Source organism: Amblyraja radiata, chromosome 16 (assembly GCF_010909765.2).
Source record: "Amblyraja radiata isolate CabotCenter1 chromosome 16, sAmbRad1.1.pri, whole genome shotgun sequence".
In the NCBI taxonomy this organism is placed as follows: domain Eukaryota; kingdom Metazoa; phylum Chordata; class Chondrichthyes; order Rajiformes; family Rajidae; genus Amblyraja; species Amblyraja radiata.
In genome coordinates this window covers 26,966,139-26,993,289 of record NC_045971.1, presented here as the reverse complement: position 1 = coordinate 26,993,289, position 27,151 = coordinate 26,966,139, and the positions used below count along the sequence as shown (strand labels likewise).

At 41.1% G+C, this 27,151-nt stretch overlaps 1 protein-coding gene across 1 annotated transcript in view; it reads left to right on the top strand.

Annotated features, from left to right (window-relative positions):
- Nucleotides 1-27,151, top strand: part of ubtf (upstream binding transcription factor) — a 47,885-nt gene that overhangs the window by 2,006 nt on the left and 18,728 nt on the right. Inside the window, 16 exon segments of the mRNA XM_033035362.1 lie at nt 40-92; nt 6,953-7,125; nt 8,050-8,133; nt 12,494-12,590; nt 12,593-12,648; nt 12,782-12,826; nt 12,828-12,847; nt 13,916-13,968; nt 13,971-13,994; nt 13,997-14,034; nt 14,858-14,968; nt 16,558-16,691; nt 18,681-18,822; nt 19,639-19,680; nt 19,866-19,997; nt 24,788-24,943. Coding sequence (XP_032891253.1) covers nt 40-92; nt 6,953-7,125; nt 8,050-8,133; nt 12,494-12,590; nt 12,593-12,648; nt 12,782-12,826; nt 12,828-12,847; nt 13,916-13,968; nt 13,971-13,994; nt 13,997-14,034; nt 14,858-14,968; nt 16,558-16,691; nt 18,681-18,822; nt 19,639-19,680; nt 19,866-19,997; nt 24,788-24,943 — 1,360 coding nt within the window.

Genomic DNA, 27,151 nt, shown 5'->3' with positions numbered 1-27,151 from the left:
GAGGACTTAAAGGGTCGAGTGTTTCAGTCGATGCAGCAAGAACGGTGAGACAGCTATGGCTGAAACGACCGAATTGAACCCTGCAAGAGAAGGTGAGTTATGGACACTTGGAGCAGCCCCGGAATTGTGTTTAATAGTATACCCGAAAAAATATCTAGCATCAATACTTCCATACTGATTCAATTAAACTGATCTTTGCTCAATACTTTTTCGTGTTGATGTGAAATTACATGTTTAGGTAATAATTGTTTTAGACACTATTGCATATTTTTTAATTCCCTTCCATCGAATTATGGTGTTGACAACTTGTCAAGATAAATTGGTATGAAGGAATAATAAATATGGCAATAGTTCTTAAAACAATTATTAATTAAGCAATAGAATATCTACAAAAACAATTGAATGATACTCTTGGAAATAACCCCCTTGTTATACCTACATTAAATTCAGGCGTTGATTCATAAGCCATCAAAAAAAAAAGATTGAAAGTAGAAGAATGGACTTTTTTCCCCCCACTAATATTTTGGAGGGATATGTTTAATCATTTCTCTTATAATGAGATTTATTATTGAGCGGCACGTTTTGTATTTTTTGCAGCTAGCAATTGATACTATGCAATCTAATCTGTTTATTTTATTTTAATCATCCTTTTGTCTTTAGGTTTCAACGTTGGTTTCAGCCAAAATATAATATTTTTTGAAGCAATTGAACCTGCAGATGGTGGTTTGCAAAGATAAAGTACTGATGTAACTCGTCGGGCCAGGCAGCATCTTTGGAGTACATAGATGAGTGACGTTTCAGGCTGGGACACTTCAGATTGAAGAAGGGACCCAACCCAAAATTTGCCTTTCCATGTTCTCCAGAGATGTTGCCAATTCCGCTGAGTTTCTCTAGCACTAATAATTGTTTGTTTGTCAAGCCATGTTATGTTTGATCACTCTTCAACAGGCACACTTGTCTCTAAATGTTGTTCTGAGTTGGTTTCCTCTATTGGAGGACAGCTATGACTGCACCATACCTTGCAACAACTCCCAGTCTTCCCTCTGTGCTGCAATAAAGTGCGGGAAAATAACGTTAGAAGAAAGTGTGGTGTCATTTGATGCATTACATTTCCAAACAATACTTGCATACTGGGGCCAAGTTAAATTGGAATAAAGTACATGCATATTATATTCCTTGAATGAAACACCTGCAAAGACCATTTTAAACCATGTCACTAGCTTCATCTTTCAATGCCAAGTACTTTCTTTTAATTGAGTGACATTTGATACAACTACAAGTAGAAATGCCATCACACTACAACAGCATCAGAGAGAAATCGCAAACCTCTCTGTCTGAAATAGAGATTGTGCTATTCATATCGAATCAAGCAAATTAAGAGTCGAGATATAAATATTCAACAAGGTTATCATCTAGTTGAAATCTTACAGTATTCCTGATTGCAGGTAATCATTTTGCTATTAGCCTAGTTAATAATTTACCATACCATGTGCAGGAAAAATGTTCCCGATGTTGGGAGAGTTCAGAACCAGGGGTCGCAGTTTAAGAATAAGGGGTAGGCCATTTAGGACTGAGGTGAGGAAAAACTTTTTCACCCTGAGAGTTGTGAATCTGTGGAATTCTCTGCCACAGAAGGCAGTGGAGGACAATTCACTGGATGTTTTCAAGAGAGAGTTAGATATTGCTCTTGGGGTAACAGAATCAAGGGATATGGGAGAAAGAAGGATCAGGGTGCCGATTTTGGATGATCAGCCGTGATCATATTCACTGACGTTGCTGGCTCGAAGGCCTGAATGGCCTACCCGGCACCTATGTTTTCTAATCCTCAGCATGCAGGGTAGGACACTGATTGAGGTTGTCACCTTGGAGTCGTGTTCAACCAGAGAAGATTCAGTCGTTCTTTCTGTCTTTTCATCCCACAGTCCAGGTGATGTCACTAGCTGGTAATTAACAAATACTGGTTTGATTCCAGAGCACACCAGAATCAAGAGTACTTTGTGAGCAGCTTGTTGGATGGATCAAGTTCATAGCTGTCATCCTGAGCACAACACAGAGCTACTTCTTGCAGACACCATACCGTAATTCACTTGAGTGAACTCACTGAGTTAATTCGAATAGCTGCTTGCAGAGTTGCTTTAGCAGTACAAAATGATTTGCCAAATTATTAAGCTTTGATAGACCACAATGTCTTAATATTACCTAGTTTTAGAAACAGAAATAGGTGCCGGAGTAGGCCATTCGGCCCTTCGAGCCAGCAACGTCATTCAATATGATCATGTGATCTCCAAAATCCAAAATCCCTTTCCTGCTCTTTCTTCCCCCATATCCCTTGATTCCTACACATGTTTGAACGGCAGATGCTGGTTTACATCAAAGATGGACACAAAAAGTTGGAATAACAGTGGTCTCCAACTGGAGTTGTGGGTTCGGATCCCACTTCTGACACCATGTGCAAAGTACTATATGTACAGAGTCATTATATATCATAACAAGTACTTTAATTTGTATACATACAGAGACCCATCGAGATGAGTACTGTAGGCTCCGAATTGTAAGTTATAACTAAAACACACAGGGCTGCCCGCATGCACAGGTGGCGGTGGTGTGGGAACCTGACATGGATTATGGATCAGGTCATCAGCAGCAAAACCAGACACGGATTTAATCAGCAATACAGTTTGATCTACAAGTGGATCAGGCAGCATCTCTGGAGAAAAGAACCCTTCCGATTTCTCCAGTCTGAAGAAGGGCCTCAACCCAAATGTCAGCTATTCCTTTTCTTTAGAGATGTTGCCTAACCCGCTGAGGTACTCCAGCTTTTGTGTCTTATCTTTCATATATACACACACTTGGGTTCTGCTGCTGTTAGTCTTGCAAAAATCAGGCGATGATTTCTTGATTTAAATTTTTTTTTAAATGGGCTTTTGGCCACATTGTTTTCCTTTTCAGCTGAATCTGTGAGATTTGGTCATTTCTATTGATGTATGGCTGATGAATAGGAAATTTCAATCCAGGAATCAACAGCTTGCAAGTTTTTTTTTCAAAGGCATGTCGTTGAATTGATTAAAGATATGGGGGGAAACAGGCTCTTCGCACACTTGAGTCCACATTAAACATTGATCGCCTGTTCACACAAGTTCAATGTTATTCCACTATCTCATCTACTTCCCGACACACTAGGATATTTAAAGAGGACCATTCCCCCTCCCCCAATGACTTTGGGATGTGTGGAAATCAATCAACCTGCTCTGGAGAATGCAGACTCCACATAGATAGTACCTGAGGTCTGGACCGAACACGGGTCTCGGGCATTTTGGTGGCAACAACTCTACCAGCTGTCCCACTGTGTTGCCCAGTTGTTGGCAGAAGTTCACAATAACTTGTAATTTATGAGAGCAGCGGTTATGGAAGTAAATTCTAATTTCTGGTAAGTGTTTGTTAAACATTAAGAGCAGGGTGTTGTTCTATATTTCCCAGCTTCAGAGCTGCCACAACAGCATCATACACGTGGAACTCGACAAGGAAATTTCTAGGTTCATTTTGTAGATTTGTAATGCCTTGATAATTGTCAGCCACTGAGTTGGGAAAAAAAATCTTTCAAGATTTTGAGCACTGGTGGGACTTTTCATGTATTGCATTTACTCTCTGCCTATGACTTGGAATTAGGTTATATCATAACGTGCCATTTTCCGGCTCTTGGTAGGTATGGTAAAAGCCCTGTCCCACGGTACGAGTTCATTCCAAGAGTTCTCCCGAGTTTGCCCTGATTCGAACTTGGAGATTTACGGTAATGGCCACTCGTCGGTACTTGGGGCTCTCATGGACATTTTTCAACAAGTTAAAAAATCATCAAGAGTCTTCCCGTGCTTACCTGCCGTTAGCGAGTCTTCCCGAGTACCTGCCGTTACCGTTACGCGCAGCTAAGCGATGTCCCCGAGCTCCGACGTACCCAATACGTTCATTCTCCGTGCTTACCACGAGCTTGATTTTTTTTTTAACTCGGGAGAGCTCTTGGAATGCACTCGTACCGTGGGACAGGGCTATTCGTGTTCTTCATACTAGTGTTAAAGCAAGATGGCTGCAGGTCCAAGATCTCCTGCAGAGGGCACTATGTTTGGATTGCTAGTCACACAACTGCTTGCGCTTGGTCTAAGGCCAAGTTTGATGGAGGGGTGGAAACTATTCACTTGCCATTAACCAACTTTATCATTGTAATGTGGACTCTGGATGCTGATAGCATGGTAAAATACTAGTCACCTTCAGTTCATGCTGCAATATTTGGGGTGTAGCTTTTTTGGTGTGTCACCTTTCTGTGCCCTGGAGATTTACCTGACAATGTTTTCCATTATTAAATACGAATGTCTGTTTGTGCCCCGGGGGAAGGGGGGGGGGGCAGAGCGTAAGTGTTTCAGGGAATATAACCAGTGTCAATCGGGCACTAACAATGTATAAAGATCGACACAATGCACAATTCATTTGTTCACATATCCAAGAAATATTTTGCTTTTTTATACTTGTGGAAAAGGTGAGTTTAAATGTGTGGTGTGAAGTTACAACAGATAATGCCTTGGGTTGTGAACTCTAATGGCTCCCATGATGCAGATAAACAATATGTTACGTGGAGAACAACATTTTAAGGGCTTGTATTTAATAACTAGCAACTTTAATATTGTCAAAACCACCCTGTCCTTTCCCAGCACTAATGCTGAAACGTAATCACTTTGCAAGCTTTTTCCAGTGTTCTTTTGTTGATCTGTGATAAACATGCATGGAATAAGCCAAGGACATTTGTGAGCCTTGCACGATAGATTTTATTTTCTTCTTTGTCCAGATAACTGCTCTTTGATACTCCACCCTGTGGAATACTCGACAGCAGTTCGAGGCTTTGCACTAGTCTGGCTTAGTTCACCTAACTCGGCACACAACGGGAGCTACTTCATTGTTTTAGGCGGGTAGAGCGGTTGCTGTCAATGTTAGCATTTCTTGTGTGTACCTAATTGTTCTTGGCTTTGTCATGCAGAGCTTCATGAGCTCACGGCACTCCACAGTACTGAGAGAGTCAGGAGGTAAACTATATTTACTTTGGTATATATGGTTACGTAACTGTTCCAACCAGGGCCATATGAAATGGCAGAGATTTGTGGATGCAGCTCAATCCATCACATAAAATAGCCTAAGTTAGACAAAAATGCTGGAGAAACTCAGTGGGTGCAGCAGCATCTATGGAGCGAAGGAAATAGGCAACATTTCGTGCCAAAACCCATCTTCAGGCTCGAAACGTTGCCTATTTCCTTCGCTCCGTAGATGCTGCTGCACCCGCTGAGTTTCTCCAGCATTTTTGTCTACCTTCGATTTTCCAGCATCTGCTTTTCCTTCTTAAACATAAAATAGCCTTCCACCTTTCTCCCCTGCTCCCCCCATTCTACACCTCAGTAAATCAGCCAATATAATCAATGATCACTTGTACCCACAGCCATTTCCTATTTTCTCCACCCCCCTCCCTCCTGGGTTGGGCAGAGAATATAAAAGCTTAAAAGTGCTACCACTGGATTCAGAAATGACACTCCCTGCTGTTATCACACCACTGATCAGACTTCATATATCAAGGGTGAGGTCTTGATCTCCCAACCTACCTCCTTGCAGCCCTTGCACATTTTTAATCTGCGCTTTCTATGAAGCTGTAGCACTGTAGTACTATATTCTGCATTCTGGGTGTTTTCTCTTTGCGCACCTCTTGTACTCTTGTTTCAACTGGATAGCACACAAAATAAAATCATTCACTGTATTATGGTATATGTGACACGAACATACCAATATTTCTAAAGGGACACAAAGTGCTGGAGTAACTCAGCAGGTCAGGCAGCATCTCTGGAGAACATGGATAAGTTATTGTTCGATTGATGGTGTCTAACCCTCCGAGTTATTCCTGCACTTTTATGTATTGACCAACATCTGCAGTTCCTCGTTTCTAACAATATTTCTAATTTGAGATAGGGTGCAACTTGCCTGCAGTGCCTGCCCTGTGGCTTCTGCTGCCCTTTTCCTGGGTAATAGAGGTCACGGGATTGGGAAGTGCCATTGGTGAACCTTAGTAAGCAATGCAATGCATGTAGGAGAAGATGCATGTTGTAGTTGGTTATGGAAGGGCTGATGCCTGTGGTGCTAATCGAGAAAGTTGCTTTGCCCTTGGTAACATTAAGCACCCAGGTCACTGGAGTTGAACTCATCCAGCGAAGATTATTGTTTCTTTGCACTCCTCCCTCAGACTGATAAATGGAGATGTGCTGTCATGAGATAGTCACTCATTGCAACAACATCATGCCTCAGAGTTGTTCTTGTGGCTATGCTATTTATGTTGCTCGTCCATGTTTTTGTTTTTCTAATCAAAGGCCAGTTTAGCTTGGAGATTAAACCATTTGGTTCATTGGACCTACATGGAAAAATAGTAATTCCCTTGAGGTCATTGTGGGAAAACTGTCAGTATATGAAATATGTACAAATATTCATGCAAACTTGTAAAATGGAAGCAGTCCTGATGTTAAGTTTCCATCTGTGTATCTTGGGGTAAATCAAAGGTGGTGGCATTTCTTTCCCTGCTCACCCTTGGTCTTTGGTGGATAACTAGTCCAACTATGGTGGCCACACTGTACTCAATTTACTTGGTGCAACCACTTGTTCTGCCCCTGTGGTATCCTGTACAGAAACATCCTCTTGATGGTAGTCCAGTGAAATGCAAGCTTGACTACCCTTTGTTCTGATGCTGGTGAGTTGTCGGGTTCCTGTTTTGTCTTTTGTAGGATGCGCAGTCCATTTCTGAACAAAGGGTTCATGTTAAACTTCGGTCTGATCCTTAGTATTTGCTGTTTCGAAAAGGAAGGAGAACAAAATCCAAGTGTTATATATGAAGCTGGATTTAAGGTGCAGAGGATGACTTTTTTTCCTTTCCCCACAGATTGGGCAAAAGAGGATGTCTTGGGCCTTCTGGATTGCATGAGAAGCATTATCCCTTCTAATGACGTGCTGAAGTTCAAAACAACAGAGTCACACATGGACTGGAATAAGGTGACCTTCGCCCATTATACAGGGGAAATGTGTAAGCGGAAGTGGTCGGAGGTTTCACATGAGGTAAGAGTCAACGTTTATCTATTGCACTTAAAAGATGTTTGGCTTAACACAGCAAAACTACTGCACATCATTATCTTTGAAGCATAAGTGGTGGTTCCAACAAACTGCTTCATTTCTGGACCAGGTTATTTGTCAGATTGCTTTGGACTCATTTATTAACCTCTATGTACAAGTTGGCAGCTGTCTTAATAAGGCAAAAAAAAAACTCCTGGGGATTATTAACAATTTATTGCCTAACAATTTGGAACTTTTATCCAAGTGTAACTTTGCATGTGTGTCGAAGAACTTAACGTTGAACCAGGTAATGCCAAATTGTATTTCTGTGAATGTTTGGCTGCAAATTAACTAAATCTTTCATTCCATCCTGCATTTATGTAGAAGCAGGAAATGTACCCCTTAACTATGCTGCTGAGCAATATCTATATTTTTAACTGATATGATAATGCTGATAGTTTGGTATGTTCTGTTTGCCTTAATTTTTTAATGGTGTATAGTTTGCCCATGGGCAGTTGTGGGAACAATTGTATTTTGTAGAATTACTGGGTGGACAGCTCCCTGAAATAAATAGAACTGGTGTCAAGGGTTACGCGCAGAAGGCAGGAAAATGGGATTAGGAGGCAGAGATCAGCCACGATTGAATGGTGGAATTGACTCAATGGTCCGAATGCCATAACTTGTGAAATAGGATTGTTCAAAACAACAGAGTGCAGTGAATGTGATGCTGTTTGATTCCATCTCTGTTTAACAAGATATCAGTAGGTAAACGTCATAACAATATAATTTGGGCTGTGAGTCATCGCATTATAAACTCTTTGCTAATGTTCCCAATTTTTTTTTTCCCAATTTGAGATTGGAACTTGAATCACCCTCAAGAACCACTGTTGGATTTTTGTTTTTGTTTTAAATATCAAATTTTGTTTTTAGGTGAGAAAGTTCCGCACTTTATCGGAACTGATACTGGATGTCCAAGAGAACGTGAAGAATCCTTATAAAGGGAAGAAACTCAAGGTGAGCGGTTTTTTTTCAAGCATGAAATTTGAAAAATAAATCGAAGTTCATAGCGGAAAATTATGCGGGCCATTACACAATCTTGGGATATTTCATTTTGAGTGTATTCATATTTTTAGGTGAGATGTGAAATATTTATTCATAAGACATAGGAGTAGAATTAGGGCATTCAGACCATTGAATCTATGCCATTCAATCATGGCTGATCTATCTTTCCCTCTCAACCCCATTCTCCTGCCTTCTCCCCTTAACCCCTAACACCCATTCTAATCAAATCATTATTGTAATGTCTCTGGTAGTTCAATTATAATGTTGAAGCTGTTTATTGGTACTTGCGCATTGAGTATTCACTTGAATAAAGCTGAAACGTTGTAATAATATCTTTGGATTCATGAAATGTAATACATTATAGTTAGCAAAACTTTCATTCTGGCTTGATCACGTGCTGTGGAAGTAGTCTCCCTCAATTTTAGTCTTGTATTTGCTCTGGCAGTCAGCTCTTCAGTAAGAACAAGTTTCTGCACCATTACACAAGGCAGGTAATGTATGATCAATGAATAAGGGCATTTTTCAGGAACCTTGACTAATCCAATTTAAAATGTATTGATTTGTGTCCCTCAAGGTAAATCTTCACAATTTTGCAATTTATTTTTATCTTTATTGCCACATAGGAGAAGCGTTTAATTTGAAAGCATCTGCAACTTTTGCATATCTCATGAATGTGATAAAATTTGCAACGGTTCCAATTATTTTCCATGATGTGATATCTTTACTCTCTTCATACGATTTGATTCAATTGAGTGCAATACGTGCCAGATGAATGTTTTTAAGATTGTTAATTTTCTAGGTTCAACCGGGCCACCAAGTTTGAGTACTAACAAGGCTGCCTGAAGCTTTAAAAATTATATTGTTGGTGGCACGTTGCCACAGCTGGTAAAGTTGTTGCCTCACAATGCCAGAGATCCAGGTTCAATCCTGACCTCGGGGGGCTGTCTGTACAGAGAGTTTGCACGTTCTCAGTGACGGTGTGGGTTTCTTCCGGTTGCCTTAGTTTCCCTGCACATCCTAAAGAGGTTAATTGGCCTCTGTAAATTGCCCTTAGTGTGTAAGGATTGAGGAAAATTGGACAACATTGCATTAGATTGCACAGGTGATCAATGATCGGCATGGACCCAGTGGGGCGAAGGCTCGTTTCCATGCTGTATCTCTAAACTAAACAGCGCACGAGGTTACCGTCCTATTTTATTCAGCCGAAGATAATGCCACAGTGGACTTGGTTATTGCGGATTGTCATAGCCTGTTCGCCAGTAGTTAGCTCAGTGCAATAATGCCTGTAATTATGTATCTTGCGTTATTTATGCCAGCAGAGATAAACTGCTGTAAAACATTGCTTTATTACCAGCAGATACTGTTTTTATTGCCTAGAGAAATGTTGATGAAATGATCAGCCATTTTAATCAGTTTTTGATTTGGAGCAAAATGATCAGAAATATTTTAACTATTTGTTATCTAAGCTTCTGAAATCTTGGAGCATGGATCAATTGGTAACAATGATAAACAATGCATCAAATATATCTACATGAGAAATCTGAATACATCTACGTTCCTTTTTATATTCATGTGGTATTTTGAATATCACCTGAAATGGTGCAGGTCAGAACATTGAGTTTGGTAAATTTAACTGGCCCAACAATGATTGGATCGCCCCCATCCCATTATTTCGTATTCATAATTTATCTTGGCACCCATTCACAACCTATGCAGCAGTTTCTCACTTATGCAAAATACTTGTCTTCCTGCCTGTATATTGAATTCTTCATCCCTCTAGCATATTCACTTTTGGATGTATTGTGGAAACCTTCCCCAATTGGCTGAATGTAGAATAGGATAATAATTCTGTACGCTGCCTTCTGGAATATTCTTAGGCTGTCATGCGATCATGTTCTCTTTAAAAGCAGATTTGTTCACTCTGCCTAAGCAAACCCGCGGAGGAAAGACAGATAATTTAATCTAATGAAGATTGAAGCATAAATAGCAAGACATATCTCCATTTGCGGTGTAGGAATGTTTTCTGCGTAAACGGATGTGAAAGATTGTATTTGTTGGCATACTCAGCCAGTGAGTTGGAAGCAAGGCACACGTGATTGGGTAAATGGCACACTGCACAACAGGCTAAGTGGTTTTTAAAAAGCACAGGAATTCAGATTTTTTATTGACAAACCACGGTGACATCTCCCAGCACCTTTTCCACCAGGAAGAAATGCGGAGATGGTTACATTAATGCTGATTTTTAATAATTTGAATTGCATGTCATCATGAGGCAAAATTGACCAAGGAATTGTAGAAACACAGAACTGCAGATGCTGGTCAACACACAGAAGGTCACAAAGTGTTGGAGTACCTCAGCAGGTCAGGCAGCATCTCTGGAGAATACGGATGGGTGATGTTTCGGGTCGGGACCCTTCTTCAGACTGACCTCCTTCCCATCTGCCCACCCACATTAATCATTGCAGATTAAGATGTTGGCAATGGGAGATACCGCGGAAGGGTTTTGGGCTGGTACTAGGGACCGCATCCTGTTGGAAAAGGCCACCTGGCTTTATAATGGATTACTTGGCATCCCTTGCTGTGCTCATGTGAAAGTGAGGTTAAGAAAAGATTAATGAGTGAGTTATGGTCATTTAGAAGTGAAATTCAAGCAGACCTGGATGAACAATTATCTGAACGTAGTCTATCAACAGGCAAGTATTTAAAAATAAAATGTATCTAGATAGTGGTAGTGTAGTATGTCTTTTAACCTTTCCTCCTTTAGTTCACTTGATGCTGACATTTTTCCTGATTACTGATGAAATCTATAGCTTAGAGCGGATCTTTTGAGGTGCCACTTTCACTGTCATTTGCAAATGCATAATGTCTGCTAATATTTAGGAAACCTTCGTTGAAATTGCTGGAACAGATGTGGTACCATGACAACACTGAAAACACATTTGGACAGGTACATGATAGGAAAAGTTTAGAGGGGTTCGGAGCCAAACACTGTCAAGTCCCTATCTGTCTGCACACTGCATATCCCTCTATTCCCCAAATCCATGTGCCCGATCTAAAAGTCGCTTCAATCATGCAATTCAGAAAATTCAGATGGGCACTCCAGTTGTTTCACGTAGAAAGTGTTTTTTGCATCAGTGCCTCTGGTTTATGATGTTTCCCCACGTGATGCTACTTCATTGTAGTGGAAATTGGACCACAGGCTGGGCAAACCCTAGGGTGGCATGTGCGGCGCAAGTAAAACACTTACTCACATCTTCACCCGCTCTAAGCGCACACTGAAATGAGGTTGAAGTGCGTGTTCAAATTGAGATGTCACTCTGAAGAAGGGTGCCGATTGGAAATGTCGCCTATCCAGGTTCTCCAGAGATGCTGTCTGACCCGCTGAGTTACTCCAGCACTCTGTGAAATGTCACCTATCCATGTTCCCCAGAGATGCTGCCTGACCTCCTGGGAGATTGATTAGTCCAGCATTTTCTGTCTTTTTTGTTGCCACCAGCATCTGCAATTCCTTGTTTCTACACACTGAAATGGGGTAGACGTTGCCATCTTGGTGGTTGTCTTACCGAATTCCCCCCGCAAAACACCATGAATTGTCTAGTTCTCCTCCAACTGTTTTGTGAGGATTGTTTTAATGCCTAGTGGGGAGACGGGTAGCAGGGGAGTTGAGGGACGTGGGGCAAGTTAATTACTTGCAGATCTTCTAGATAGGTAGTCCCAGCGTCGGGCCTTGTTGGCCTGCACACCTGGTTCACAACAAAGCTCCAGTAGACAAATGGATGGCGCACTGAAGAAAATCCATGTTGGATTCCTGAAGGTAAATTGGCAAAAGGAGGTGTCTAGTTCTGTTTGAAGCAATTCAAAGTTTTATTTTCTCATTTGACTGGTCTGTTAATGGGAAAATGTGTTTGAATTTTCAGGCACATAATTTGCACAGGTATGTGTGAGGTATTTCATTCCATCTCAAATATCTAAACGTAGGACTATGGAGACCCCCAGGCGATGGGGTTTCAGTTAATTGATATGTTTAGCAAATACATGCACTTAATTCCATTTATCACCTAAAAAGCACACTTGACTGAAAAGGAATCTAGTAGCTTTGAAAACACTGGTTCTGGTCAAAGTACCTTGATAAGCTGGGAATCAAAGATGTTTGTTGCCATGCCAATTCTTGTGACATTTAAAAATTTGCATGGCTTGGTAAAAACATTTGCCCTGCTGCATTGAAGTATCTTTTTTGTAGTTGATGCTGTAGTAGGCACAGAATCTATGGAGAGGTGGACATCTGATGAGTGTTCTTTTATTTCTATTGTAGAATCATCCCGATTTTCCCAAGAAGCCTCTCACGCCTTACTTTCGATTCTTTATGGAGAAAAGAGCAAAATACGCAAAACTTCATCCTGAAATGAGCAACTTGATCTGACTAAAATTCTGTCCAAGAAATACAAGGAATTGCCGGAAAAGAAAAAGGTCAGTGGATGTCCCCATCTGCTCTGGTGTGTGGATTGCAGAGGAGATGTAAAACTATGGGGGGGGAAGAGTGTATGACCAAAAGAAAAACTTGCAGTACGGTTGGAAAGCTGAGGTTAATTTGTTCCTGCAGATGAAATATATTCAGGGAGTTTCGAAGGAGAAAGAAGACTTTGACACATAACATGGCCCGTTTCAGGTAATGCTGAAGTATTATCTTTTACACTTTGATGCACTTGTTGCACTCCACCCATCCTGCCTTTTGATCAGGTGTTTTTCCACGTGTTCTGCATGCAATTCGGTAACGTCTATTGGCGTTTATCCTTTGTATGCCAGAAGCTTCTTTCTGTGTGATGATTAAACTTGTGTGCCAAAGTAGTTAGAATGCATGAAAGGAGAGAAAGTGCTCTTTTTTTAAATCTGAGCAACTCAATCAATATACTTGCAAGGGTGTCAGAAATTTTGAAAATTATAAGGAGATGAGTAGCCTTCGATGTGTTTGAACCCTAGACTATACTGGGGAAACCGATGGGAAAATGGCCAACACTAGGAAACTTAAAGATGTTGGGGAGACAATAAATAGAAGTGTCATGTGGTTAGGTTCCACGGGCACAGCTAGATTAGTTAGCAGGAACAGGCAGCATCTCTGAATAGAAGGAATGGGTGACATTTCGGGTCGAGGCCCTTCTGCAGACTCTTCCATATCAAAGTATGGAAGTGCCTTGTGGCCATTGGCATCTATTCTTGCCATGGTATTGGCATTTGTGTGCTCAGACTGAATGTCGGGCCCAACTAGTTTTGTGGATTAGGTTATTGCACTCTAAGGTCAGATTGGCTGTCTCTCCTGATTCCAGCTCATTATGCTTGGCCACAAAAACAGCAAATATAAGCAAGGAAGATGGATAGCAAATATGTTGGGTTGATGCTGGTGAGACCAGCATTCCTTCTAATATTAAGTTGTAAGGAAGCAACTCTACCCGCTGGCGGGTGCATATAGGTCTATATACATACACACAAAATGCTGGCGTGACTCAGCGGGACAGGCAGCATCTCTGGAGAGAAGGAGTCTGAAGAAGAGTCTCGACCCGAAACGTCACCATTCCTCTCTTCAGAGATACTGCCTGCATTTGTGTCTATCTTCGATTTAAACCAGCATCTGCAGTTCCTTCCTACACATTAGGTCTATATACGTCATCTAATTAAATCAAAAAAGGTAATGAAATACTACTAACAATATTTGATTGCATTTACTATTTCTTCCACATAGAGAGGACCACCCGGATCTGCTGGAGAGCGTAAAGAGGACAGATGCCCCAGAAAAACCCAAACTCCTCAACAGCTGTGGTATCTCACGAAAAGAAGGCCTTCATGAAGTTGCATCCAAAGGTTTTTATACTTCTTAATGAAATTAAACCATTGGGTCAAATTTTATAAATAACATTAACTCCTGAGGGGCTTGTTTCTTATTCACAAACTTCCCCTTGCGCTCTGTCCACCACAGGCAGCCGGATCTCCCGGTCGCTAACCATCTTTAATCCCAACCCCATACTGACCGTTTGTCCTGGGCCTCTCCATTGCCAGAGTGAGGCCACATGGAGATCGCCAAGAACATCTGAGACCGTGTTCTTTGTTTCACATGCGAGGTGCAATATTCCACGTTCTCTGCATGGATTCCATCTGTCTTGATGGTCAGCCATAAGGTGCTCCAATACTTAGCTGGGGTCTGTTGAGCTTGACGAGGTAACTGCTGCCCATGAAAGACATCTAATCTAGGTCTGGATGGCAATTATTTGTCTATTCAAATAAAAATGGGTTTAATTTAAAAATGTGCACCCTAATATTTTTATTTGTCTTTTAATGTTTTTTAGCGAGATAAATAATTGAAGTGTCTGGAATCCCCATTTAAAGGAGTTCCCTGAGCTCCAGCACCAAGATTGGCTTTAGTATTTTGGGAGATGTGACGTTTTGGGTTGGGTCCCTCGGGGTGTCTAAAATTAGATTCTGAAGAAGGGCCCTGGCCTGAAATGTCATCAATCTATGTTCTCCAAGAATGCTGCCTGACCTGCTGTGTTACTCCGGCATTTTTTGTCTTTTTTCCGAGTTTCAGTTGTCATCCCCTGGTAACTACAAGAGTGGGCTATATGACAATCAAATGATGTAAACAACATATGATGGACACCATGCATCACTAAACCTTTTATTTTCCCAGGCAACAATGAAGGATGTCAAAGAAGCACTGGGGAAGCAGTGGTCCCAGCTGTCTGACAAGAAAAGGCTCAAGTGGATTGGCAAAAGCTTAGAGCAGAGAGAACTTTACGAGGTAAATACTGACTAAAGTGAACTGACAACACCAGACCTGACGATATAACAACATGATGACTTATGCTTTTCACCAGAAACTCCATTCTCCACTGGTGAGAGAGAAATGGGCATGAGTAACACTTTGATGTTTAATGACGCAAGAACTTTGTCACTGTGATGCAAACAGGTGATTCCTTTAGTTTAGAGATACAATGCGGAAACAGACCCTTCAGCACCGACCAGTGATCCCCGTACACTAGCACTAACCTATACACCTCGGTGCAATTTATAATCTTTACCGGTCAATTAACCTACAAACTTGCACGTCGTTTTGTTACCGACACGCTTTTGTTTCAGCTTGTACTTTGATTGGGGAAAGTGGCAAACACTTGCGAGTCATTGGCGTGCACAGTCTGCATGGACTCTGATTAAAGTTTGAAGCCTATGGTGCTTCACTATTATGTTCCAGTGAGACAAAACAAAGTTATGGGAGTTGAAGGTGTTTTATTGCCATTAGTCCCGAAACAGAACAATGATATTCTTTCTTGCAAGAGCAGCACTGCAGCTTTGCAAACACAGTACCCAATAGATAATAGTTCAAGTTCACATTTATTGTCACATGCACCAATTGATACAATGAGATTTGAGTTACCATACGAATAAAAAGAACACAATACACGATAGAGTTTAGCATAAACATCCACCACAGCGGAATCAACGTTTCCCACTGTGATGGAAGGCAATAGGGTTCAGTCACCTTCCTCTTTGTTCACCCGTGTCGGGGCCTTTGAACCCTCCGCAGTCGCCGCTATGGAGGGCCCGATATACAAGCCCTCCCGCCGGGATGATTGAAATTCCGGCGTTGGAACGGATCGGACCACAATCGCGGCTTGGAGTTTCCGATAATATAAACAAAGAAAATTAATTAATAAAAACAGCCTCTACAGTGCAAAAACAAAACAAAGCCCAAAATCCCTAGTGCAACCTGGCAGTTTGGAGTTTAGTTGGAGTCGGAGTGTTCAGTAGCTTGATGGTTGTTGGGAAGCAGGGTAGTCCAAGAACAGAAACTGTTGGGCATGCAAAATTAGTCAGGACTTTTCCATGGGGGAGAAGAACATTAAGTGTCACTTCAAGGTTTGTAGTTGAGATGGATTTGGAAAATAATTTCAGATCGGGGACATCGCTGGTGTTTGGGGAGAAAAACATGATTGGTAAATTGGGCAGGCTATGATTTTAAAGTGAGGGTGACAGCTTAATCTCTTGTTGTTTGCAGGACAGTTTGAAGTTGTGCCTTGAGCATGACTTCTTGCTTGTTTACATTAAGTGAGTATACGAGTGGTTAAAAGTAAGTAAGCCTGTAATCTGAGCACTACACTTGGAAACGTCATTTGGGTAGAAAAGAGTGGAGAAGGAAACACTGAAAAAGCTGGAGATAGACACAAAAAGCTGGAGTAAGGGTCATTTCTTGAGTCAGATGTTTCAGGGGAGGTTCTGCAGATCTTCTAAAAATTTTGATGGAACAGATAAAGGAGAAATTGTTTGCAGTGACCATGGGAAGAGATTTTTTCGACCACTCAATGAGTTTGAATGCGGATCTTCTGTTTGCAGGATGCTATGCGAGATTATGTTCTACGCCACCCTGAACAAAGCATCAGTCTGGACGATTTGACCAAAAATACTCTGACCAAAGCTGAACGACAGCTCAAGGACAAGTTTGATGGTCGACCCACAAAACCACCACCGTACGTATCTCTCTTAAATGTGTCTCTAGGAAGTAAGTTGAACAAAACAACCACAAGAGGGAAAAGGACTGCTATGTTGTACATTTTGACTCGTCCACTGTTTTAAACATTCTGGCAGACTTACCATGATGTTGTCATCTTATCTGTGGCTGGAAGATGTTTCTCCCAATAGAATTGTTTCTGCTTTTATGACCACCTTACAAATTGGCACATTCCAGCTCTACACACTGCTTGGCATTAGACCAACAGTACCAAGGGCTACTCAGTCCTTTGGTACTCTGCTATGTATTGAGGTTATGGCTGATGTGCTTTAGCTCTGACCTTGACCCCATATTACACAAATATGGAAACATATAACAACTTCAGACGTAAAATTATTTGATCTGGCCATTTGCTTGTAAGAGAATTCTAAGCTATCTTTTTTCACATTAAGCAATGTTTCCTAAATTATCTCATGTATGGCCTGCTCCCTATCCTAAGCTCAACACCTGGGGATCAATCATTTATCTACTAAGTCACTTCTTTTCCTCAGGACCCCTTTTTGATCTATCCAATCCCTCAAGATGCATTTCAAAGAGTTCAATCCAGGTTTGATATCTCTCAATATTGAAGACTTGGCTAAATCCTTGAGTCTGTATGAATGATTTCTGATGCCAATATAATCATCTCCTTTTATTGTGTAAACCTGTGGTTATGGTGGCAACCATATCATAAATTACCTTTTTTCTTTATCTGTTTAGAGTCATACAGTGATACAGTCATAGTGATACAGTATGGAAACAGGCCCTTCGGCCCAATTTGCCCACAACGGCCAGCATGCCCCAGCTACACGTCCCACCTGCCTGCGTTTGGTCCATATCCCTCCAAACCTGTCCTATCCATGTACCTGTTTCTTAAATGTTGGAATAGACCCAGCCACAACTACCTCCGCTGGCAGCTTGTTCCTTACACCCACCGCCTTTTGTGTGAAAAAGTGACCCCTCTGATTCCTATAAAATCTTTTCCCCTTCACCTTAAACCTATGTCCTCTGGTCCTCGATTCACCAACTCTGGGCAAGAGACTGTGCATCTACCTGATCTATTCCTCTAGATTTTATACACCTCTATAAGATCACCCCTCATCCTGTGCTCCAAGGAATAGAGACCCAACCTACTCAACCTCTCCCTATTGCTCACACCCTCTAATCCTTTCAACATCCTCATAAAGCTTCTCTGAACCCTTTCCAGCTTGACAATATCTTTCCTATAACGTGGTGCCCAGAACTGAACACAATACTCTAAATGAACTCACCAATGTCTTATACTACTGCAACATGACCTCTTAACTTCTATACTCAATACTCTGACTGACGAAGGCCAATGTATGAAAAGCCTTTTTGACCCTTATCTACCTGTGACTCGACCTTCAAGGACCATGCACCTGCACTCTTAGATCCCTCTGCTCTACAACACTCGCCAGAGCCCTACCATTCACTGTGTAGGTCCTGCCCATGTCAGATTTCCCAAAATGCAACACCTCATATTTTTCTGTATTAAATTCCATCAACCATTCCTCAGCCCACCTGGGAAATTGATCAAGATCCTGCTGCAATTTTTCACAACCAAATCCACTATCTGCAAAATTACCTACTTTTGTATCAGCAGCCAACTTGCTAAGTAAAATATTTACTACATTTTGGTTGCATACTTGGATATCCAGTCTTAAACTTTCACCATTTGAAAACCCTATTCTATCCCTGGGTTACACGATCAATCTCTTGGCCATCTGCATTGTAATCCATCTGTCAACATTTCCGTGTACCCTCTTTACCTATCAGTCTCCTTGAGTTGCCTCTGTTCTTCTCATCATGACCTGCATTACCGCAACATGGAGTTGTCATGATCCCACGGAGATTATCCTTCTCGATATTGTTGTACCAACATTGAGATATAATGTACCTAATGGTTGTACAACACTATAACTCACCATTTTCTCTCTTTTATTTTTAGAAATGGCTATTCTCTTTATTGTGCTGAACTGATGTCCAATATGAAAGATATTCCCAGCACAGAACGCATGGTTCTGTGTAGCAAGCAGTGGAAGATGTTGTCCCAAAAAGAGAAGGATGCGTATCAAAAACGATGCGAACAAGTAAGTGTGGGATAGCTCAGCGCACTTTCTAAAATCGAATGTGGGAACAAATAACATAAGGATTCAAAAATGTTAATCTGTAGAATCCACAGTAATTAGTAAATGTAAAGGCTGACTTTAATTCTCATTTGTCCTTGATGATTTCAGTATGGTTGATGTCAACAGAGAAGGAAATAATGCACTGTGTCACGGGTGATAGGGCTACGTTCATGATATTTGGATAGATATTGCACTTGTGGGGGTTATGAAGTTAGGACAGGATTCAAAATATTGAAACTTGTTTAATTTAGACTTGCAATGGATTTGGAAGAGAAGAGCATTTCACGGCTATATTCGCTGGAGTTTAGAAGAATGGGGAGGGGGCTGATTGAAATGTACAGAATAGTGAAAGGCTTGGATAGAGTGCATGTGGCAAGGATGTTTCCACTAGTGAGAGAGTCTAGGATGAGAGGTCAAACCCCAGAATTAAAGAACGTTCTTTCAGGAAGGAGATGAGGAGGACTTTCTTTAGTCGGATGGTGGTGAATCTGTGGAATTCGTTGCCACAGAAGGCTGTGGAGGCAAAGTCAGTGGATGTATTTAAGGCAGAGATAGATAGATTTTTGATTGGTACGGGTGTCCGAGGTTATGGGGAGAAGGCAGGAGCATAGGGTTTGGAGGGAGATATAGATCAGACATGATTGAATGGTGGAGTAGACGATGGGCCAAATGGTATAATTCTAGTCCCATCCCTTATGATCTTATGAAGAGCATTGTTACCAAATGCAGGCATGAAGATTCTAACAATTTGATGGTTCATTTGTTTCCTTCCCACAGAAAAAGAAGGAATACGAAATTAATCTTCATCGGTTTTTGCTGGTAGGTATATTATATGTTTACATTATTGGGTTGTTGTAGTTTGAAAGCACCACTAATGAATACAAGAAATCAAGCCCTTTATCTTTGAAGCTGCAAAGATGTTTTGATCTTGGGATTGCAACAATTCTGTATTATGCACCAGGATTTTCATTTTACAAAATCAAGCATTTATTGTCCTACGGCAGAGCCTCCCGGAACATGAGCAACAAAGGGTCCTGTCTGAGGAAAAGATGATTGGAATACACAAAAAAGCAGCAAGCAACCTGAAGCAGAGTGCAATTAAAGGCATCACCATATCCCCTTCAGATGCCAACAAGGTGCGTAACATATTTTTGACCCAGCAGTTTCATTTTCATCTGTGGTGACCTGGAATTCTTCCAGTAAATTTATAGAGAAAATGGATCCATGCGTGTCCATACAGTTTCTGTGCACACAAGTGCCCAGTATTAGTGTTGGAAACTTGTTTATGACAAAGTATTAAGTTTTGAAATGCCTGTTTTGTATTGATGCTGAGGTAAGAAAATTGCAATGGTCATCTCAAGGGACATTGTGCCAATCCTGAGAACACTGAGTCAATCATTACTGTTCCCCTCGTTGCTGATGCCAAGACGTATTTTGATGATCCTCCGACTACTAAATAAAGTGTTAGTACGCTCCTGTTATGGTGGAAGTCATGACCTCCAAACCTATGCATTTGCATCACATCATTGAGACATGTTCCATAAAGCATACAGCATCCAGGAGCCTTCAATTCAGTTCTACCACATTCATTGTTGATTCTTGCCTTATGAGATTAAACCTGGGATGAACCCAGTAATGTAACACCATACGCACGGTTCAGATGATGCAAGCACTTATTGGGTTGTTGCCTCATTGTGCAGATATTGGTGGTGTATACTTTGGTTATAAAATCTATGTTTTTAATTGGGACTGGAATTGCACCAAATGTCAAGCCAGGACAATAATCTGGATATGGACCTTGTATTTTTGTATGATTACCTATATTTAAATTTGGTATACTTAATTTTGTTGTCTGATCCCATTTTCGTTGTCTTGGTTGCTAGTTTGTTATCTCTGGTGGCTTCTGCTGAGCTGTTTTATATTACAAACTGAAGATGAAGCTTTGTAAAGCAGTTTTTGTTATCGGGTTGAGAAAAAACAGAAAGCACTATAAACAATCGGCATGGCAGGCATTCACTGTTGCAGGTGAAACTGAGTTAACATTTCAGTCTATTAGGCATTGTGTATGCGCTGTTGAATTTTCACCAGGTTTTACTATTTCTGCCAAGAGATTGGGAGTTGGGTGGCTGGTAGGGTCAGTAGCTGTTTCTATAAACCTCTTTTTCATATTTGATCCACTGGTTTTACGAGGAAATCCTTTGTTCTGGGTTTTAATTCTTAAAGACTTTTGCCCAAGGTTTTTCCCTCTGTGCAAACCTGCACCAAATGGTTTATTCTATTGTTATATCGAGGCCATTATCTTGTGATGCTTTTGTTTTCCCCTGTTGGAGATGAGTTGAGATTGTCAGAGGAATTGTTTGAACTGGTGGTATATAGGTATGGTTTCTTTGAATTTTGACCGAGCCTGCCTTGAGTGTTGTAAATATACATTACTTAGGAGTTTGGTGGCAAGGGAGCCCGGAAGGGTTATAATGATGCTACCTTGTGACTCTGTTCTGGTGTGGCTTTGCATCATGTGATGAGGCACTAGCTCCTGCCCATTATACTGCACAGGCAAAAAATGTTTTATGGCAAGGAGCTAAATTTTGTTTTGTCAAGGTTAAGTTTGCCAAAGGTCCTAAGTTGTCATGATATAAAGGATGTTGTTACTTGTGCAAGCATTGAAGTCTCTGAAAAATGTTCCTCATTTATCAAACCTTTGTTGCTGCTCCATATTTTTGATCAATACTTGGCATTGACCTACCATAATTTACCCATTTTTAAAGTCTCTTTATTGTACTTGAGTGGCTTTGACAATCAAATTACATTTTTATTTGATTTTTAATTTGATAGCCCCTCTCAAATCTGAGTTTCATGAACAATCTGTTCACTCCTGTCAAATTTTGTATTATTTTTCCCATCCGGGCTATTTTTCTAAAGACGTACTTGCCTTGCTCCAGTGTGTCTATGTGCAACCTGGCTGCATGTCTGTTATTGCTGGTTTCTCCCCGCCACTCGATATCTCCGCGATTCTAGTGCTGCTCATGGTCATTAGCTCCCCTTATATTTTACAAAACTGCTTTTCACCATTCTGACCATCACCCTGATTGTGAAGTCGCTCACTTGGCTCTTGTTATTTTCCAGATTTTTTTTTAGCAGAGCAAGCTGCAAGTTATAACATCAAATTCAGAATAAACTATATAATATCAGTGGTCTACTGTGTAGACAGAGAAGAGCATTTTTTTAATGCAGTAATAGATGTGTAGAATTGTAAACAATGATGCTCATGTATGTAAATGAGTCTTTTATAAATTTGCATTTTGGGGCGATTTTCATTAGAGGCCATTTTGGTGTTGGCAAAGGAAGTTCTTCTTGGTCTTTTTAAAAAGTCACAGGAAAGGGAAACGAGATATAGACGATGACATTGAGAGATGTAGAACAAATTAATGAACGATATGCAAAAATGTAACAATGATAAAGGAAACTGGCCATTGTTAGCTATAGCTGCGCGAGAACAAAAGTTGGTGTGGGAGGAGGGATGGAGAGAGGGAATGCAGGGGTTCTTTGAAGTTAGAGAAATCAATATTCACACTGCTGGGTTGTAAGCTGCCCAAGTGAAATATGAGGTGCTGTTCCTCCAATTTGTGTTCAGCCTCTGACAATGGAGGAGGTTAAGGACAGAAAGGTCAATGGGGGAATGGGAAGAGGAATTAAAGTGTTTAGCAACCGAGAGATCGGGTAGGTCCAGGCGGACTGAGCGTAGACATTGAGCTGTTTAGAGAATGCATTCAAGTCCACAGCAAATCTCTCTAAGGATCTCCAGTATCTTTTGACATTGTCTTTTCCCTGAAGTATTTTATTATTGTCAGCAGCCTAAATGTGATCGGGGGCATTGAAGGATCTTTATAATGGCCTTTCTCAGGCTTGGATAAATTTTACAATCCATTCAATGTTCTTTGAAAAGACAGGTCTGCCTATAAATTGCATTCAAGCATTGGGGTCACTGCTGACAGGCTGACACCATGGTGATTTTAAGTAATGTGGTTCTCTAAGCACTCAGTTATTTCAAGCATATTACATCAACTAGTACAGTTGATTCCAGGTGCACAAAATTATTGGATGTGTGAAGGAAAATGGTGTAGTCTACCAGTATTTAGTCTGTTCAAATTTCTTCCAATTGCTTTTCTTTTGGTCTTTGTTTATCCTGTAGTTATCCAGCAATGTGCATGTTGGTTCTTGACTACTTTTACTTTTCCTAATTACTTGCCTTTGATGGTTTATGAGAGGAATGAGGAGAAACGGTATGTAAGTATCGTTTGTGCACTTTGTGGCAATTGAGTTGGTTGGCTAGGGCAGAGCGCACATTAACAGAGTGGTCGTTACAAGCTTGCACCCATTGCTGTTTCACTTAAAAGGCCGGTAGGTGGGACAACGGCCAAACCATTTGATGGGTATTGATGTCCTGCTGGACGTTGTTAACCTTCATCTTTCTGCCATTTCGCTGTTCAGTAGGTTTCCTTTCTCCTTGCTCCTGCCATTGCCATTATCTCCATTTCATGAAGTGGTACCACCTGGAGTGCTATCACTGTTTTCTTCATTGGCTAATCACCACATCCAAAAGGAAACCTTCACTGCCATTGTCCAGCCCACCTGTGGTCTCCAATTGTTTACGACAATGTAAATCTGTAATGGGTAATAGGATGTATGTGTTTGGAACGACTCGTCCTTTCTCTGGCCACTGGCACTTTGTGGTTCGATCACCAGCTGAAATCATTTAATAAACAAATACCCAATCAATGTGGCAGATGTGTGATTATTTCTGTGGTCTCTTATTTCTATTTAGCTGGCTGATCTTTTCTTCCCCACACAATTTGTGCTCCCTCATTATCTGCTGAACTGTTAACTGGACATTACTGGTTCTCTTGTGGGGGAAACTATGCATCAAAGGTACTACAGAGCTAAAGGTTCAGTGGTTAATGTGTACTAGCACAGCAATTGAATGTAATGGTGACCTGGTCCACCAGCTTAGTGCAGCCATGCAGGATTCAACAAAGACTTTTCTGCTCAGAACTTTTTTTTTTCCCCAATGTTTTTCTTTCTAGGTGTCAAAAACCTGGCAACTCTTGATAGAGCAGAGATATAGTGTTAATATATGTGTGGGAAGGAACTGAGGATGCTGGTTTACGCTGAAGGTAGACTCAAATGCTGGAGTAACTCAACGGGTCAGGCAGCATCTCTGGAGAAAATGAATAGGTGCCGTTTCAGTTCGATACCCTTCATCAGACTTCATAAGCAGGGTCTCAACCTGAAACATCGCTGAGTTATTCCAGCATTTTGTGTCTATCTTTAGTGTTAATATAGTTTAGCCCACAAATCTATTGCATTCTTGGCTGTTTGTGTGCCACAACTAAAGGTCGTTAAAGTGTGTGTCCAGGTATCTCCAACTGGTTGGTTACTTGTGGAGCTGTTGTGGCCCCTGTGACATTTTAACAGGTGGTGATAGTCCATTGATCGAAATTGTAAATGCTCCTGCTCTGAGCTGGGATGTCAGACGTGCCATTGCTTAGCGTCGCAGATTAATTGCGTGCGTTGACTGTTCCGATAGTATTGAAGAGACAAGTGTGCAGGCTGGGAGAGAAAAAATGACTTTTACTGTACCTTCTCCCCTACTATTACTGGAATAGTAAGGATTGATGAGAGGAAGCTGGACAAAGTGCAGTCATTCTGCTGCATCCACGTTAACTCGTGCATTCCTGGAATGCCTCTGGTGCCTAGAGCACATCGCAATTCCTGATTTGCATCATGAGGCCTCTGCAGAGAGAATGGTTATAAGAAATGAAGTAGGACTTAGACCTGGCAGCTTGAAGGGAGAGTGGTAAAGGAAATGGAAGACCAGCTGCCAGCATAAGCAAATGGTTAAAGGGTCTCTTCTCACATTTGTTATCAGACTACTCCTGACAAACCAAAGCGTCCGATCTCTGCCATGTTCATTTTCTCGGAAGATAAGCGCAAGAAGTTGCAGGAGGACGAGCCAGAGCTGTCGGAGAGTGAACTGACAAGAAAACTGGCCAGGATATGGACTGAGCTATCTGAGAAGAAAAAGGTAACAATCGTTTGAGTGCCTAAGAGATACCACAGAGCGGGCTGGGCCGAGGGTGGCTGGAGGTTGAATATTTCAGAGAGCAATTCTCTCCTTGTATTTTGTGGTGCATTATTGACCTCGAGTGATCAAACGTTAATCGAGGGTGGTCGTGGATGAAGGGAAATAACGCGTTGAGCATTTGCGATCTGTCAAATTTTGATTTCAAATGGTCCTGGTTTTTAAACAGCAATGGGTGCAGGTTAGCCTTGTGGATGGCAAAATCTGCCGGTGTTTTGGACCTTTTTATTAAACGGATGGAAGCTGCAGAGTTGTAATTGCAGTACATAAGGCTGACAGTACTCTGATTAGCTGATTCAATCTTTCCATCCCCTTCAAAATAAAACGTCCAATATTCCATAATCCACAGCCTGGCTGTGAGTTTGCAGCACTAACAGATGGCGGTAGTCAAATACCTGAATCTAAAGGTCACACACGTGGTTAGAAGCAAGCAGCGGATCACTGATCTTTCCCCCACAGCTTTAAATAGTCTTTAGCCATGGAGTGAAATAAACCCATCTTGCAATGTTAATCCATAAGTGCATCATATTAATTAGAACGGTATTTGTGACTTGTATTGATTAGAACTGCTTTCAATTAGTTTTTGCTGCCTGTGTACGAGTTGAAGGATATTTAAAAGAACTCCTGAACTGGCACTTTGTTATTTTCAAGCAAATTTCAGATTTCTTACACACTTGGAATTATCATGGATGTGGAAGCAAAGCACTGCAGGTGCTGGTTTACAAAAAAAAAGGCAAAATGCTGGAGTAACTCAGTGGCGACGTTTTGGACTGGGACCCTTCAGTCTGAGAATCATCCATGGTATCCAGGGATGCTGCCTTATCCGCTGTTGATTTACTCCAGCATTTTGTGTCTTTCATTACAGGTGTGGTCTTGGAATGAGGTTTCTGTACATGGTTTTTTATTTTTTATTATTGCTTAGTTTCCCTGAGCCTCCCTACCTGGTACAGTAGCACCTGTAAGTCTAGCTCATTCTGCTGCACACACTTGACCTGTCATTGAGGACAGTATTGTCACTGGAGCCCAGTAGCAAGAGTGCATTGGACAAATACACAACCAACGGCAGGGATGTAAGCCACTTCTATTATCTATCTCACTTGAAAATTTGTAATCCTGCTTTTCTCACTCTCAGCATTTGATTTTGCCAACTAATGTTTCCTCACACCCAGAGTGCCCTCGGCTTTCATTTTCCACACAGAGGAAGTCAAAGGTTAGGAGGAGAAGGCAGGAGAACAGGGTTGGGAGGGAAAACTAGATTGGCCATGATCGAATGGTGGATCAGACTAAATGGGCTGAATGGCCTCATTCTGTTCCTATGACTAATGGTCAGGAGATACCTGATTCCAGAGATGTTTTCAGACTGACAAAACATCCGAAGATCACTTCCATAATTTACGGCAATATTATATCGAGGCTTCTTCCTCTTTACTTGTGGTATGAATTTTTTTTTTTTTCCCTTGACCCCACCCCCACCAGTCCCTTGCTTTTGCTCAAACACCACCAGCCTGTATTGCTTTCCTTCCCTGGCAACAGCAATTTAATGAACGTGCTGCTACTTCAGATGTTTGTATGAGTTTGTAATTGAACAGCTTTTGGCAGTGAAAAACAAGCATTTGGGTTGTGGGGTGTAGAATCTATTTTTAGCAAGTTGTAATCCATCAGAACTTGCTTTTGTATTTGGAAAATGATTAAATAGAAGGTAATGTGCACTATTTTTCTTAACTTGGTCAGCTTATCAGCTTCTTGAAAGCTTCTTGAACTAATCGTTCATAAGATGGCGTTAAGTCCAAGCTTTTCCTTTATTTCATTGTATTCACTATTACTGAGATTGGGGAAGATGACGTATTTTAAACAGAGGAATTCTTGACATCATTTTCATTGGAGAGTCGGTATTTCGACTGTGTGGGTATTTGCATTTGGTGGTTCAATCTTGACACGATTCTACTAATGTACGATTCCAATTGGCCTCATTACAAAGATGTTTCCAGGATTTTTATAGTTTTTGAGTAACGAATATTAAATGTTATCAACGCCCATTCTCCTTGAAGATATTCAAGATTCACTTTTTGGCTATTATCTCTTGAGTTTGTGCACTCAATGGAAAGAGAAGCAATGTAAGAACTAAGCTTTATGTCTTGCGCATTTGGGGCA